This window comes from Gossypium raimondii, chromosome 3 (assembly GCF_025698545.1).
Source record: "Gossypium raimondii isolate GPD5lz chromosome 3, ASM2569854v1, whole genome shotgun sequence".
In the NCBI taxonomy this organism is placed as follows: Eukaryota; Viridiplantae; Streptophyta; class Magnoliopsida; order Malvales; family Malvaceae; genus Gossypium; species Gossypium raimondii.
In genome coordinates this window covers 24,162,960-24,181,365 of record NC_068567.1, presented here as the reverse complement: position 1 = coordinate 24,181,365, position 18,406 = coordinate 24,162,960, and the positions used below count along the sequence as shown (strand labels likewise).

Genomic DNA, 18,406 nt, shown 5'->3' with positions numbered 1-18,406 from the left:
AAATATCTTATATTTTTTTTGTTGAGTGTTGTTTAGTCTAGTTGTGTAGAGCATGCCTAATATTAACATATACCATTTTAAGGTATCGTTAACGGGTTATATAACTTACATAATACGATATAATACATAAATATATATCATATCTTAACTTACATAGTGAAATAATACTTATAAGTGAAAAACTTGCCCTTGTAATATCTCTCAAAATCGACTTCCAAGAATTAAGAAATGGACCGGTCTTGGATGAATTTATCAAGGGTAAGCAACGAATATCGAAATGGAGTCATGACTTTTCGAATTTTACATTTCAATATTCAAGCCAAGAGAACATGATTCTTTGCCCTTGTAACAAGTGTGTCAACATAAACTGGCATTATCGTGAAGTTGTATACGATCATTTAATTGTTGATGGGTTTGTTCGAGGTTATAAAAAATGGTTTTTCCATGGAGAATGCCCGCCTAGTACTTCCTCGTCAACAATGGATGTTTCTTATCCTGGTAGATCTTACCATCAGTCCGTTGGAGGGGATGACATAGAAGGTATGTTGCGGGATGCATTTAATATGCACAGTCATGGTTTGCATTCTTTCCCAAATAGACTTTGTGCCATCTCGATTGTAATGTTGGTCCAAGTACTTTTACCGAACCGGGAACAAGTGTACCTCCTGAAGAGCCGAATGGAGAAGCGACGAAGTTCTACACGTTACTTAATGACATGAACGAAGAACTATATGAGGGGTCAAAATTCTCCAAAATGGCTTTCTGCGTTCGTCTTTTCCAGTTAAAATGTTTGGGAGGGTGGACCGGAAACTCTTTGACAATGTCTTTGCTAGAGTTTTTGAGAGAAATGTTTCCGCTTGCAAAATCCTCACCATGCAAAGATATGAAGAAAATGATAAAAGACTTAGGTCTTGGGTACAACAAAATCCATAGTTGCCGGAATGACTGCATGTTGTATTGGGGCGATCGAAGAAACCAACAGTGTTGTCATGTATGCGGCGAATCCCGTTGGATAAATAGAAACACAGAAGATGGGAACGATGACAAAAATGATGCACAACCAAGAACGAAGCCGGTTAAGATTTTACGGTATTTTCCGCTGATACCAAGGCTACAAAGGCTTTTCATGTCGTCGAAGACAGTGGAGTCAATGACGTGGCACCATGATGGACGAACCGATGATGGATTATTAAGGCATCCGGCAGATTCTTTAGCTTGGAAATCATTCGACAATAAATTTCCAACCTTTGCAAGCGATCCTAGGAGTGTGAGGCTTGGCCTAGCATATGATGGATTTAATCCTTACAAGATCATGAGCACTGCGTACAGTACTTGGCCAGTAGTGCTTGTTCCTTACAATCTGCCTCCGTGGATTTGCATGAAGCAATCTTCCCTGATCTTATCTATGATTATCCCTGGAGAGAAAGGGCCCGGAAATGATATCAACGTTTATTTACAGCCACTTATTGAAGAGTTAAAACAATTATGGGCTGGTGTCGAGACATACGATGTGCTGAGAAAGGATAACTTTAAATTACGTGCAGCTTTGATGTGGACCATTAATGACTTCCCCGCTTATGCCAATTTATCCGGTTGGAGTACAAAGGGTCGTTATGCGTGTCCTTGTTGTGCTGCACAAACATGTTCGCAATGGTTATACAATGGGAAAAAGTTCTCTTACATGGGGCATCGACGGTGGTTACCGGAAAATCATAGATTTAGATTTCAGAGTTCAGTATTTGACGGTACCGAAGAGTTCAGAGAAGCTTCTTCGCAGACAAGTGGATCTGATATCTTGTTCATGTTGAAAGATATAAATTTCAGTTATGGAAAGATGAACCACCCGGCAAACACGCAAATAAATGGAAGATCAAATGATGAAGCTGATGATGACTCCGATGAAGAGGATGATCCCAATGAGGCGGACTTGTAAAGAAGTATATTTTTTGAGTTGCCTTATTGAGAGCATCAGCTTTTACGACACAATCTTGATGTTATGCACATTGAGAAAAATGTCTGCGAGAACATTGTGGGTACAATTTTGAATGTAGATGGAAAATCAAAAGACAATCTTCAGAGTCGACTTGATTTAGTTCAAATGGGAATTCGACCTGATCTTCATCCGGATCCACTTCCTAATGGGAAATATCGGTTGCCGCCTTCAATTTTTTCGATGTCGATGACAGAGAAAGAATTGTTCTGTACGGTGTTGAAGGATATAAAGGTTCCAGATGCGTATGCATCAAATATATCTCGATGTGTTAGTGTTAAAGATCGAAGACTGTATTTGCTAAAATCACATGACTATCACATCTTGATGCAAGATTTATGCCGTTGCTCTCTACGATGTTGTATGTCGAAGAAGGTGACGTCTTGTATAATTGAACTATCCAATATAATGAAAGCCATTTGTGGCAAAGTTTTGGATGTTCAAGAACTTCAGAAGGTACAGGATAGAGCCGCATTGACTTTATGCAACATGGAGAAAATCTTCCCACCTTTCTTCTTCACTATTATGGTTCACTTGATAATCCATCTCCCGAGAGAAGCAATTCTTGGCGGACCCGTTTTCTACTGATGGATGTATCCCATAGAAATGTGTTAATTTATTTTAAAAACTCTCATTCCCTAAACCCTATATGCCTTTAAGTACAACTTTTCATAATGTTGCATATCGTGTTTAGGTTCCTATCCAAATTAAAGTCTTACTGCCGCAACAAGCGTTATCTAGAAGGATCGATTGCTGAAGCCTACTTAGCAGAGGAATGTATGACCTTCTGTTCGTGATATTTGGATGATGTCGAAACAAGGTTGAGCAGACCAAATAGAAATGCTGGACTCACGGATCATAACTTGGCCGATACTTATTTGTTCCAAAATTTTGGAGAACCAATAGGCAAAGTGGAAATTGCAGAATTAGATGATTTTTCGTGGGTACAAGCACATCGGTATGTTCTGTTTCACCACGAATTAATGGAACCTTTACGCAAGTAAGTTCTATAAATTTGCCAAATATTCATCACCTTTAAATTGTTTATCTTCTAACAAGCGGAACATATTTTTTACATAGTGAGTACAAACAAATACTGTGATCTCGTTCGCGCTCCCGAAGAACACAACTTCGAGATATCAATAAGTTGTTCACAGAATCTTTCCACGAATGGTTAACCCAAACGGTATGCAATTGTACTAGTATTCATCGACATATAATTATAATCTTTTCTCATAAAATTTTTATCAACTTAGTTTACTTTTCGTACAATAGGTTTGGAGTGGGAAGAACGTGACCGACGAAGTTAAATGGCTTTCCCAAGGTCCAAATCGGGTGGTTAAAAGATATAGTCGTTCCTCATAAGCGGATTGATTTCATACAAAACATCGCGAGAGATTGAGAAGAACATAAAATTGTGGAATAGTTGTTAATTCCTCAATTACTAGTTATGCTAGTGCTAGGGACAACAATCCTGTCGAGGGAAATGTAGAATATTTCGGACTTCTTACTGATAAAATTGAGTTGAATTACTACGGAAAATGGAAAGTTGTCTTATTTCGAGGTGAATGGGCCGATGTTAATACTGGTCGTGGAATTAAGCAAGATCAATTTGGTTTCACAATGGTGAACTTCACTCGATTGATTCATACAGGACAACAATTGATTGATGAGCCGTACGTATTTTCTTCTCAAGTCAAACAAGTTTTTTACTCAAAAGATCAATTGATGAGGGTTGGTACGTTGTACTCCGTAACATCCCTAGGGACTTGTTTGACATGGGCAGTGGAAGTAGAGATGGCATTGATGACAGAACACAAACTTTGCCATTTCCAGAACAAAACTTAAACGAAAACATCCCTAGTACTAGTACACACAGTCAATGGGTCCGCCAGGATACGGACGAAGATATTTATGGATTATAATATAGTAAGTTTTTATGATTATTTAATTATATGGACAAACATATTATTATTATTGTAATTGTATATTAAGTTTTTAACTAATTTATTTGTATTCGGATAAAATGCCTAGAAGACCGATGCGGCGCACGCATTGTTCAAGGTACTCGGACTCGGTGGATACAAACAAAGACCTTGAACAACAGATGGTATTGGATCTTGAATGTTCCGTTACACCGAGGAACCTATAGAAGCTCAAAGTAATTTAACATTTAATTTACATGTGTGTTCACTTATTATTTATTTTATTTTATTAATTTCTTATATTACAATACTTTTATTTTCCAAATGGCGGTGGGACGCGAGAGTTCGCGGATGTACGCTCTCGAGGATTTATACGATCTAGATCCAATCGGCGTGTCCAAGTATCCATAATAGCTTTGGTCGCGTGTTGGATCGAAGCTCGCCTTTTAGCAGATACATAGGCATTCTAGCACGGAATGCAAATATGTTGCCAATTAACTTGAGTCATGGCATAAAGTGCCCAGAGTAACAAGAACCAAGTTCTCGATAACATTAAGGTAACAAAATGTGTATATCATTTATAATACTTGAGTTTAAGTTTCGTTTACATTTACTTTACGAAGTTGTGTTTTTGTAGGGAGATTTGCTCTAGAGGTCTCCGATGCTTATGTAAAGAAGGCATTGGGAAAAGATGGAGAGACCATAAGAGCACTTTAAAGAAAGACTATTTTAAGACAAAAACAACACTCGACGAGAGATTACAAAATGTCCCACGGAATCTTTGAGGTACCAGTGGGAAGAAGTCGTTAGATTTTGGACTTGAAGAAAGGAGAGGTATGTGTTACTACAAAATCTTGTAATTATTTTGGTTTATAGTATTTACTAATTAACGTACTAATAATTTCATAACGAGGATCGTGAACGAGTTGGAACAAGTAGTAGGCGAAACAAAATTCACGCACAATTTGGGTCGAGAAGTTTTGCGTGTGTAGCTCAGTAGAGGTATTTTGAATTTTTAATCTTGGCGGATATTTATTACTTTCTATCAAATAATATTTTTACTATTGTATTGTAGAAAGTGTTGTCGGTCAAAAGTTGGACGCCTTCAACTTTTGACATTACATAGGAAGAAAGATGGAAACCCTATGACTCTGAAGTCGCAGAAATTATGGTACGTTTGCTTAATTCAATTTGACTTGTTTTAATTATTTATCTTGTTTATTTTCTAATGGTTTTATTACATTTCTTGTAATGCAAATATTGTTAAGTTATGTTGCATTTGTTTTGTTAATATATGTTGCGTTCTTAACTATGTGATTTATTTTTAGGAAAAGCGAAGGATAAAAAGGCGAGTCTGAAGCGATTGCTTCCAAAGTAGTTCTGTTTCAGTATTGACGACATTGATAATCGGATTATCACCAAGTTTTGGGTCTGAAAGGTATGGTCGGGTTCGATTTCAAGGATCTTTTGTTAACCCATCCCAATATTTTGGATCCACTCGCAACAATACATGCATTCGAGGAGTCGGCTCAAGTGAAGTTCGAGGTTAAGAGACCGGATAGCTCGGATGCAAGCGCAACGAGTGAGCAAATTACACAACTTAAAGCGGAGGCAACATCGAGAGAAGCGAGGTTCAAAAGATATGAAGAACTCCGGCTACAACTTAAAGCAGATGCGGCGGAGAGAAGCGAGGCGGCGAGAGAAGCGAGGTTCAACGAAAGTATGAGCAATCTAAGAAGACTTAAAGAAGATCTGGCGGCAATGAGAGAAGCAATGCAAATAGCAATGAGGGAAGTAGAGGCTGCGGCGAGGAAAGCGAGCGAAAGATAAAAGTTCGATGAACTCCAGCAGCAGCTTTAGAATATGATGAAGATGTTTCAGCAGTCGCAACCGCCGTCGTCTTAGACTATCGTTTAAATATACTTCAATTTTGACTTTGGTATTATCATTTTAACTTTTACAATTTCTGTCAGAATAATACGAATTTTATTTTATTTATTGACATTTATTTTAAATATTATATAGATTTGGTTAGATTTGGTTCGTTAGACTTGGTTTCTTTTGATTTGTTTTTACAGGACGGGGCTGAAAAAAAAAACTTTTCAAATCTGCCAAAATTAGCGGCATTTTTTGGATAAGCGCCGCTAAAGACCATCGTCTATAGTGGCGTTTTTCGGCTAAGCGCCGCTAAAGACCATGGTCTATAGTGGCGTTTTTGTCTAAGCGCCGCTAAAGACCATGATCTATAGTGGCGTTTTTGGGCTAAGCGCCGCTAAAGACCATGGTCTATAGTGGCGTTTTTTGTCTAAGCGCCGCTAAAGACCATGGTCTATAGTGGCGTTTTTGGCTAAGCGCCGCTAAAGACCATGGTCTATAGTGGCGTTTTGTGGCTAAGCGCCGCTAAAGACCATGATCTATAGTGGCGTTTTTCAGCTAAGCGCCGCTAAAGACCATGGTCTATAGTGGCGTTTTTAGGCTAAGCGCCGCTAAAGACCATGGTTTATAGCGGCGTTGCAAAGAAAACGCCGCGAAAGGTCTTGATCTTTAGCGGCGTTTATTATAAAAAACGCCGCTAAAGTTACCGACGCTGTCATTAGCAGCGTTCTTTGCGGCGCTTCGTAAAGCGCCGCTAAAAGTATTTGCGGCACTAAAAAACGCCACTATAGACCTAAAAAAGCGCCGCTAAAACCCTGTTTTGGTGTAGTGATTCATTGCTCGTCTAGCGTTCTTTGAGGCTTTTGGCTGCTACCCCCTTTTTAGTAAAAATTATTATATAAAATCTTATAAGTACTATTTTTGCGAGTTCATTTGTCTTTTCAATAACACCACAATTTGTCAACGAACCCATCGGACTTGGGTTGTTACAAAAATTAACTGAAATAGCATTAAATTAGAGATAGAAATATCATTACAAACAAAATTAAAGTACTAAACATGCAAATAGTTCTAAGCTATATTATGATATACTTTATTATATTTTACAATTTAATTTAATAATAGTTAAACTAAATTTGGAGTTAATTAAATTTTTATATTTTTAATTGAGAATCATAGAATAGAAAAAAGATTATAAAAATAAATTAGTAAAATAAAATAATATGTTGGGTGGCATTGGCCATTAAATAGGATGTGACTAAGGCACTAAGAAGTAGTCCAATTTAAGGGAAGCTCCACACCCCAAAATTATCACAGTGGGAATCCGCATACAATTGCATGTTAGACACATGTCCAGATTTTACAACTTTTGCTTTTGTCTGTTTTAGAGATCAAAATCAGATAGAGCGGTTAATGGCAATGGCACTCTTTTCAATCCTTTTTTTTTTTGAAAATCTGAAAAACCGCTCTTGCGGCACTCTCCTCTATAACCCTCCGAAGCTTACGGCTGTCTGGCACGATCATCAAGGGAAGATCATTACATATCACAGCATTCATTCATTTCAAAGGCGTTCTTTCGCTATATAAAAACAATAGTGGTTGCCTCCCTACTTAGAACATGTTTAGTTGCAGTCATGGTTCATAAAATAAGTCTAAATATGTTCTTAAGCCTCATTCTTATTTTTGTTCTGGTCGTCCTGAGCGATGCAGCTCGCCCTCGTCAGCTCGGAAATGAAAATGGGATAATGTCAAAGGAGAAGGTGGCTCTGGGAAAGGAAGAGGAAGCTAAAAGCTACTTTAGGGAGATGAAAAACTTGCCACCTTTTCCCTTTCCTTTTCCGGACATGCCATTAGTACCACCACTTCAATTTCCGCCATTTCCATTTCCACTTCCACCACCCTTCGAGGTTCCAAGCGTTCCCAGTTTTCCTTTAGCTCCTCTCACTTTTCCTCCCATCCCATACTTTTCACCCCCTCCTCTTCCTCTTCATCCATAGTTACGTAATTAAGCTTCCAAAACTTTCTAGCTAAAAAACTAGTTATCCCAGCTACTTAGTTTATGACGTTTTACAATGTATCTCTAATATTTAATCGAGTGTTTTGCTACTTCAGCTGTTTAGTGTTGTAACCGTTCCTTGCCACTGTAATTTATTAACTAATAAAGGGTTTGTCATGCAAAATGACATGAATCAAATTAGTGTAACTTTATTCTTTTTTTAATTTTACGAGATAGAGATCGAGACAGAATCAGGCATTGATTTCACTGAAAAGAGGAAGATTCAGTGTCTTGCATCTTAATGTGCGGTTAAAATATTCCACAGTTTTTATACTCTTTCATAAACTCTTCAATTTAGTTTCCAACTTCAAAATTTCGGTCAACTTTTAATACTGTTAATTCAGATTAATTCTGTGTGAATATTTTTTTATTTAAAACTTCACATTAATAAATTTTTTTAAAATTAACTAGATTATTTTTATTTAAAATGTTACATTAGTAACTTTTATAAAAATTGAAAGTTTTAACCATAATCTATTTATTAATGAAATCAGAAATTTAAAATAAAAAAATTAAGTTTTTGAGAAGTACATAAACTTGGCATATATTTTGACTTAACGTGCTTGCTTGTTAATTCCATCGTTGGCCAAGAAAATGGCATATAACGGAAACTTTTCTTTTCAGAGTACATACTATTTGTAATCAAATTTTATAACTGGACTCCATGGTCCATGTTTTCGCATATTATTGTAACACTATTAAAATTTTCTTAATAATTTTTAGATATTATCGCTGAATTTAATTTTTTTTAAATTTTATGACAAGTTTGTCATTGTTAGTTTTAAATTTTATTAGTTTCTTATGTCATAATTAATTATTTTAAATTAAGAATAATTAAAATATTTATAATAAGATAGTACTTATCAAGTTAAGTTTTAATTTAATTGTAAGTGGTAATTTCTTTAATCTATCATAATTAAATATATAATTAATGTTGTTATTTATAATTAATATTCTAATAATTTTTGAATTCAATACTCTATCATAAAAAATTGTAAATATATAATTGATATGAATTTATCTATTAATTTTATAGTTTAAATGAGGATACTAGATCCATCAATCAGTCAAAACGTATATTAATTAAGTTAAAACGATATATCTAATTTGAAACTTCATTTTGTAAATTGAGTTTGTAAATATAAAATAAAAATATTTATAAAATTATTAAAATATATATTAAAATTTGATTAAACAATTTAATCAAAAAATAGTTAACTAAAACTCAAAACTAAAATAAAAATTCAATTACTATCGAATTTTAATTAATAAAAGCCTAAGGACTCACATAAAGGCCTAAATGATTAATAAACTTTTTTTTCATTCGGTTGGTGGATGAAAATGATTATGCCATTTACTTGAATTAATAATTAAAATAATATAATAAAATTTTAATTGGCCTAATTAATTAAGATTAGTAAAGGTTAACTATAATATATAGGCTAAATCAAGTGGAAAGAAATAGAAAACTAATTCTCATCCTCTTTCACAGTAGCCATTAAAGGAAATAGAAAGAAAATTCAAGTTTAATTGTTAACTTTGTTACATTAGGAATTAAATTGAATAAATGTAAAATCTATCATAAAATTATGTTAGATATAGAAAATAAAGTCCATAATGAGAATATGTGAAATCATATTTTAATCTGAAGCTAGGAATTGGTAGTTATGCTTGTCCCGAGTTTAGGGATTATATTGAATAAAATGTAAAATATGTTTGACTTTATGTTAGATGTGAATTGGATGGAATTGATCATTTCTTATTTGTTGTATGATCGTACGTAGTTAATGACGACACTGAGCTATCGAGAGGGAAAGGAAAAGCAAGTGTTGTCGACGAGTGATATGAGATTTTTGGTTCGTACTTTTATGATTTGGGATAGAAATATTTCTTTGCATATACTTGTTTATTGAATGATTAATCATCGAGGTAAGTATATCATTGTCGTATGAATTGATTTTTATTATTTTATTTTATTGAATGTTAAATTATATATATATATACATATATGAATTGGATTAAATTGAAATGAAATGAGATAAATGGTTGTCATGTGATAGAATAGTGTACAAGGTACAAAAATGCAAATGTTATCTAACACAAGGTATGATAGGTGAATAAGAATGATTATAGGTATGATAATGCATATATGTATAAATGTTGCCCGTGTGAACTTAGTAAAAGGCTAGGATATGATTGGTATGTCAATAGGGTCATATGCGCACTTGTACTATGATTATTATAGATTATAATAATATCTAGTTTTTGTTGCAGATTCTTGGGGTAATACAATGAGATCTAGCCTTGTTGCAGATTCTCAAGGGTAATATAATGAGATCTAGCCTTGTTGCAGGTTCTCAGGCAATATAATGAGATCCAACCCTTGTCGTGGATTCTCAGGTAATATAAAACATAGGTTTAGCATAGATGGGTAACTTGATGTAATTTCAATTTGGATGAGCAACTTAGTTCACATGTGTATCCGAGTCTGTTTTACTAAAGTTCCTTCGAGCGAAACATTATAAATGAAATTGGAAACTTAGAAATGGAAAGAAATAGATTAATAATAGAATATGGTAATGAAATAAATTTGTAACACTCACTAATTCAGTGGTTTGACCGACTAACAATGGTGTTACAAAAGAGCTGGGAACAAAACACAGTATATAAAAGCAAAAGGGGGTTTCGATGAAAGCCGTTAACTAAAATAGCAAGCATGCTTAGCATACTGCTTGACGGATTCTAATTTGAAGGAAAAAACCAAAACAAAATCAAGAGTGTGTAACATATAATATTAAAAATAGAAATTTAAGATTGGCGAATGCCACTATAAGTTAGTTTATACAAAATACAGTTCGCGAATAGCACCAGATTCAAAGAATACAACATATTTTAACATAAGAGTGTTTCGACCATATGCTAACCCGATATATAAATGTTACAAAATAAAAAAGGCATGACTCACAATTGAGGCCGCTTTCTGACTGAGTCTTCAAGAGTCCACAACACTTATAAACGACCACCTTTCTAATAAGGTTTCAAGGAAATGAAACCAACATAGAGTAACTAACATATCAACGTTACCATACAATTTACAAACGAATGCAACATTACAATTGCATGCAATCCATTGGCGGATACATACTGCAAATCCATTACTATTTAAAATCGGACACTGTCTGCTCCATGTAAAATTCATAGGCGAATACAAGACATATTAACCATAGTGTTTGTGTGGATTCTTATACTAACTAAGTACAATTCACATGCAAGACTTTATGTAATACACGCATACTATGCATGGACAATTCATAGACCCTTCCTTGTGCTAGCTTCTGATCCATTCAATGTTCCAAAGAGCTATAGTTCCATTATCACAATATTGCTTCGTAGAGCCAATATTCTATTTATCCAACCGAAACTCTTCAAGTCCTCATTGTTAATTCTAACACCACGTGTTCCCTCGCAAGGCTGGGGTCATTCAGCAATCTTTGGTTGCATTAACATGCCTTACTGGAGGCAAATCACATACCATTTCAATATCTTCATACATGACTCCCAAAATCATCACATATCCACAATTTACCTCCATTACCCCCTTCCACCATTTCAGATACGGAGCTTTCCACCAAGGAAGGAATATCCACTTTAATCACACATGCACATTCATTTAAGTTTTGTATATGTAGCTCGTTATCATAGAAAAATACACATGCAACTGTCGTGTGTGAAATGATATGCGAATGTGCAAGTATGCACGTCAAATCTAGTAAAAAAGTAGTAAGTAAGATCGTCTCCACAGGGATCGATAATGATTAATTTGGTTAAGTTATCACTATGAATTATATGAATCAGGCTATGGCAAAAGAAAACAAAATAACAAATTTTATTAAGGATAATCAGATATGTAATATTAAAATCAAATAACTAACTTAAAATGTTGTGGTAATGTAACGAGACAAATTTGATAGGAAAACACTATTGAAAGTGAAGGTTGGAATTATTTAGATTACACCTTTATAACACAATAATTCCATGGAAAAGTTTCAACTAGTCTAGTGTTCAGAATCTAACTACAATAATCTATTTCTTTGGAGAGTCAGACTTCAAGCTACCATTCCTAAGGCTTTGTATGTCTACAAGCTTCAAGAATGATACCCAATATTATTTTTTCTTACTCTGTACAGAGCGCAACTCTATGTCTAGAGTGCTACAAATATTCTTTCGAGTACTCGCCTGAATCATTCGATTACAATCCAGCTAATCTAACTTTTTCAAAATTAAATCAAGTTTGTGAACATACCATACATCCATCTATGTCTAGAGACTGCAAGCATGTATTCAAAATAATGAAAATCGAATGAAACAATAGATCTAGTCAATATATTGTCTGATCATTAATGGAAATAAAGATTCATCAAGTAATTCCAACCCGATGAGATTAGCTCAAGGGTTGAAAATCAACATCTAAAATAAAGGTATCATTCAACAAAATCATTTAACAGTTAAAAATCCCCATAAATTAATCAATATAATGAATGAAGAACTTCATAAAGCTTTCACCAAAGAACTTTAGAAAGTATCTGCCAAATCAGCTCCCAACTCTAATGCTACAATATGGTGCAAGACCCAGGGTTGAATTCTTCGTCCCCTTCCTTGAGTCTTTGCTCTGTGCTTTAGCTACTACACTCTTTTCTTTTCTTTAGATTTTTCACACGAGTTTTGTTGGAGAAGAAGAATCGATCCTCAATTCTCGTGTAAATCCCCCATCTGTAGAATTCTCTTCTCTTTCCTCTTTTATAGGGTAGGCCCCCTCTCTCAGCAAACACTTTTCTCCCTCTTTTTCAGTTAGATTTATCTGGTACGCATCCAGCTGGCTGAAAGTGACAAGGACTGAGTGCTACATCAACATCTTCCTGGAATTTCCATGGCATTTAGGCTAGCAATTTTTCCACATTTTACCATGACAATACTTCACTCCTCCATTTATCTTCTTCCTGCCTACACTTGCTACAAATACAAACAATTCCTTTCCTTTTACCAATAAAAGTAATATATAGTAATATTGAAAGCACATTCCAAGCTTCATGATGCAATTGATAGCACTAGAAAGAATATAGTTTTCCCCCCTACTTATTGGTTAAATTGTTCCCATTTTGTTATCCTTAGCATACACTTTAGCATTTTCAGTTTAGTAAATTGTATTTTTTAACTCAATGAATCCTAGCCTATTTTTTCCTTAATTTTTCTATCTTATTGCATTAATGTTGCTGCATGAGTTAACTCTAGATTGCGTCTAGAATTATCGTCGTACCTGAAAGATGTCCGCAATGTCGCTGCATGGGTTAATTCCAAATTGCGTTCAGAATTATCATTGCACCTGACAACTATCTAGATAAGAACCAAAATTACATGAGCTGTCCAGTCTGGTATAACCAACCTGTATGAACAAGGACAAAATAATTTTAGGGAAATGACACCTATACTGTGGGAAGACATCAAAGGTGGACATGAGAAGAAAAATTGGCCTTCTTGAGTTTTTTTCTCTCCATCATCATCTTCATCATCCAACATTGGAGCTTGCAGCCATAGCAGCTTAAACCTCTCACGGGTGAGCCAACGTGAAAACCAGATGCAGACTAGCTTTTGACGAAGAGACTTAAGTGTGCGAGAAGAGGGAATAGAGAGATTTAGTTGAGTTGTCTAGGGATAGTATTCTCTATTCGATTCTTTCTTCTTTCTTCCTAAATGCTGGTGATTACTCTCTGATTTCTTATTGTATGGAAGTATTGATGAATTCTTGGTGAAATGTTATCTTATTTAATCTTGCTTTTATTGTTTAATCTTGGGGTTAGAATGGTTTTTAACACGGAAGTGTTATTGCGGTCATTGACACTGGAAATTACAGTGACAGTTTAAGCCAACAAGAATTACAACAGAAGTTGAGTGAGGATTAGAGGAATTTAGTCCACTTGTTCTTAATAGTGTCATACTACTATCATCGGAAGGTGAGGTTAATATGCATGGTTAAGTGAAAAATTAAATAGAGGAGTAACGCTGAGTAAGATATAAATTGAATTTTATTGCATCGATAATCACCTATACTTTTATACCTTGTGAGCACTTAGTTTTCTGCTAAAGATTCATGTTGGGGATCTCAGTTTATCATCATCATATTTTATTTTATTGTTTTTTAAAGTTATTGCAGCGACAACTATTTTCATAATTCATCTCGTTTATATCCAGTTATTGTACCGACATTAATAGACAAAGGACACCCATCCCTGTGGGATCGATATCCGATAAACTCACATATGTCTACTATACTTGCATCAATAGTGTACGCTTGCACAATATTGTTATGACATTAAACATTTGATCAAGTTTTTGGCGCCGTTGCTAGGGATGATGTTTGTTTGATGTTTAATTTTTTTTTGTGTTTTTGCACTTTATTTTCCTTATATAATATTTAGTATTCACTAACTATTTCTTTTTCTTTGTTGTTATTTCTTTAACTTCATTTTAGGTGTTTTATGACCCAAAAAAATTTGGGCTTTCTTGCCGCTTTTGATCCAGAAATTGAAAGGACTATTCAAAATAGACTTCAAGAACAAAGAAATATGGCTCTACCAGGGAACAAAGCAGCCATACCCCCGATGCAACAGCAAAATGTTAATAACCCATAATTGCCGCAAGATGCTCACATACAAAATAGGACTATAAAAGATTTTTTAGTATTTGTCTTGGATGATTTACAACCAGGAGTTGTTAGGCCAGCAATTCAAGCTAGGAATTTTAAACTCAAGCCAGTAATGTTTCAAATACTGAATTCTAATAGGCAATATGTTGGACTGCGACATGAAGATGCGAGAGAATATCTTAAATCCTTTTTATTGATTTGTGCCTCCTTTTGTCAACAAGGCGTTCCTAATGATTCCTTGAAGATGCAATTATTTCCTTATTCCTTACAGGGAAGAGCACGTACTTGGTTTTTTGGACTACCTGTCGAATTAATTACTTCTTGGGATGCACTAGTAACACAATTTGTTTTACGATTTAGCCCCCTGACAATGACTGCTCGTCTTCGAAATGATAGTGCTGCTTATCATCAACTGGATGATGAAAATCTTTACACCACATAGGAACATTATAAAACTTTACTCTGATGTTGTCCCATACACGACATTCAACCAGAAACGTAAATTGAGATTTTTTATTATAGGCTAAATTCACATACAAGAAATCTTATCAACGCATCAGTCAATGGACCTTTGCTGGATTGTACTTATAATGATGCTGTGAGAATTCTTGAGAGAATTTCTCAGAATGATTATCAATACTCTGTCTCCAGAGCTGCACAAGCAAAAACTACTCCAGGAGTTATTGAATTGGATGCAATAATTGCACTAAGTGGTCAAATTTCTTCTCTCAGAAACATGATTAAAAATATGCAAGGGACGAGTGACACTGCATTATACAAGTCACTCAGCAAGTTGATGTTCCTACTTTTTCTTGTGAGATTTGTAGTGACAACCATAGCTATGAAGACTATCCAAAACATGTAGAGAATGCCTGTTATATTAGTAACATCTGAAACAATTCTTATGGAAATTCTAACAACAACTCTGCACGCAAGCAACCATTTTGGAGAACTTAGAATACTGGAAAAAATGTTGCGACATTCAGATATGAGAGTACATCTACTTAGGGCAATTATAAAATTCCAGACAAGGAAACTACAATCAACACACTCAGATGCATCCACAACAAGGCTAGACACATCCACACCAAAATCCAATGCAGCCACAACACTCTTCAATACCAAATCAACATGTTCAAGGACATCGACAGCAACCATACAGTCAAGTTTCTACTTTTGCCCCGTTAGCAACTCTTGAGGCATTAATACGGAAGCATATTACTCGCACGGAAGCTATCGTCCAAGGGAATTCATCTTCCATTCGAGCATTGAAGGCACAATTAGGACAACTTGTTTTAAATCTGAATACTCGACCACCAAGTTCATTACCTAGTGACAAGTAAAATCTTATTCAGAGGGGGAAAGGACATTGTAAGGTTATCACTCTTGGAGTGGTAAATAAACTAGTGAACCGTTTATCGACTCTACTATAGCACCTCAAGATACGGATGGAGTGATCACTGTGAGAAGGTTGAATCTGAAGAATTTATCAATGCATCAAACAAAAAATTTCCACAAATTGTAACTCATATGCCTATTATCTGACCTTCGAAACTGTTGACGCAATCTAAAGTGTCGACGCAAGTAGATATATTCCTACCTTTACCGTTCCCATAAAGATTCAGGAAGAATGAGCATGACAAGCAGTATCAGTAGTTCTTGAACACACTGAAGCAACTGCAGATCAACATTCATTTAGTAGATGCTTTGGTACAAATTCAAAAGTATGGGAAATTCATGAAAGACCTCTTGTCCAAGAAGAAAAAGCTCGCTGATATTGAAACTATTGCACTCACAGAGGGCTGTAGTTCTATTTGGACGAATAAGTTGCCCCCTAAATTAAAATATCCTAGGAGCTTTACCATCCCATGTTCAATTGGCAATCATTATTTGGGTATGGCTTTATGCGACTTGGGAGTTAGCATTAACCTAATACCACTATCTCCTTTCATAATGTTGGGAATTGGTCAAATGAAATCTACTGCAGTGACATTACAACTCGCTGATCGGTCATTGGCTCAACTTGAAGGGCAAATAAAAGACGTATTAGTTCGCATGGATAAATTTATTTTTCCAGCTGATTTTATCATACTTGATTGCGAGGCAGACAAGGAGGTTCCCATAATCTTAGGACGACCATTTTTATCCACCGACTGAACTCTGGTTGATGTGTATAAAGGTGAGTTAACCATGCGACTTAATGATGAGCAAGTTACCTTCAGTGTTTTTGAACATGTTGATGTGCTAGATGATCTAATTGAGGAATAATTCAATGGCCAAAGCACAACACTCTTTGAAGAGTTTAGAGTGACATCAGATGCCAAATTCTCAGCCGATTGTGATAGCATGGTTGAAGCTCATAATCTTGAACTCAAGCATGGATGACAGATTGAATCCTTCAACCTAGCCAATAGAATAGCCCCAATTCTCAAACCATCTATTAAAGAAGCTCCTACTCTAGAATTGAAACTACTACCTCATCATCTTAAATATGTCTTTCTAGGTGATCACAATACTCTCCCAGTTATTGTCTCTGCAACACTGGACGCAACTTAAGAAGAGAAATTGATCCATATTCTCAAGCAACATAAACGAGCTATTGCTTGGAGTATTACTGATATTCAAGGTATTAGTCCTTCTTTTTGCATGCACCAGATCAAGTTGGAAGATGAAGACACGTAATAGATTGAACAACAAAGAAGATTAAACGAGAAGATAAAGAAAGTTGTCAAGAAGGAAATCATAACATGGCTTGATGCTGGAATTATTTACCTGATTTCTGATAGCAATTGGGCAAGTCCAGTGCAATGCGTGCCTAAAAAAGTGGCATCATTATGGTTCGCAATGATAAGGACGAATTAATTCCTACACGTATTCCCACGGGATGGTGAGTTTGTATGGATTATCGCAAACTGAATACAGCCACAAAGAATGATCACTTCCCACTTTCTTTCATCGACCAAATGCTGGATCGACTTGCTAGAAAAGCCTATTATTGCTTTTTAGATGGCTGTTCTAGGTACAATCAAATTGCTATTGCACTAAAAGATCAGGAGAAAACAACATTCACCTGCCTTTTTGGTACTTTCGCTTTTTGCCGTATGCCTTTTGGTCTTTGCAATGTACCAGCCACATTTCAAAGGTGCATGATAGCAATATTCTCAGCTATGATCGAAGACTCTTTAGGGGTGTTTATGGATGATTTCTCAGTCTATGGGAATGATTTTGATCATTGCGCTAACAATTTGGATAAAATATTGAAGTGATGTGAGGATACACATCTTGTCCTGAATTAGGAAAATGTCATTTCATGGAAACTGAAGGTATTGTGTTAAGACACCACATCTCTAGTCAAGGCATTCAAGTAGACAAAGCTAAGGTGGAAGTCATTGAGAAATTACCTCCACCAACAAATGTGAAAGGTATTCGCAATTTTTGGGACATGCGGAGTTTTATCAACGGTTTATTAGAGATTGTTCAAAAATTGCAAAGCCCTTATGCTTATTGCTGAACAGAATCGAAAATTCTTCTTTAACGATGCATGTCTGGATGCCTTTAATCAGTTAAAAAAAAGCTAGTGAATGCACCCATTGTCGTTACACCCGATTGGTCTCAACCTTATGAAGTTATGTGCGATGCAAGCGACTTTGCTGTGGGTGCAATGCTAGGACAAGGACAGGGAAAAATAATTCACGCTATCTATTATGCTAGCAAAACTCTTATAAAGGCTCAACTCAATTATACCACCACAAAGAAATAATTGTTGGCTGTAGTCTTTGCTTTCGACAAGTTTCATTCCTATCTTGTCGGTGCAAAGGTTACTGTATTCACTGATCATTCGGCATTGAGATATCTCTTTG

At 35.4% G+C, this 18,406-nt stretch overlaps 1 protein-coding gene across 1 annotated transcript; it reads left to right on the top strand.

Moving 5' to 3' along the window:
• The first annotated feature begins 7,424 nt into the window (after positions 1-7,424).
• On the top strand, positions 7,425-7,787 carry LOC105795761 (proline-rich protein 4). Its single transcript, XM_012625422.1, has one exon. The coding sequence runs from the start codon at positions 7,425-7,427 to the stop codon at positions 7,785-7,787; it is 363 nt and encodes a 120-aa protein (XP_012480876.1).
• The last annotated feature ends 10,619 nt before the right edge of the window (positions 7,788-18,406 follow it).

Bases quoted from the DNA above. Each gene is read 5' to 3' on its own strand.
- LOC105795761 (XM_012625422.1), top strand. From the start codon at position 7,425: ATGGTTCATAAAATAAGTCTAAATATGTTCTTAAGCCTCATTCTTATT.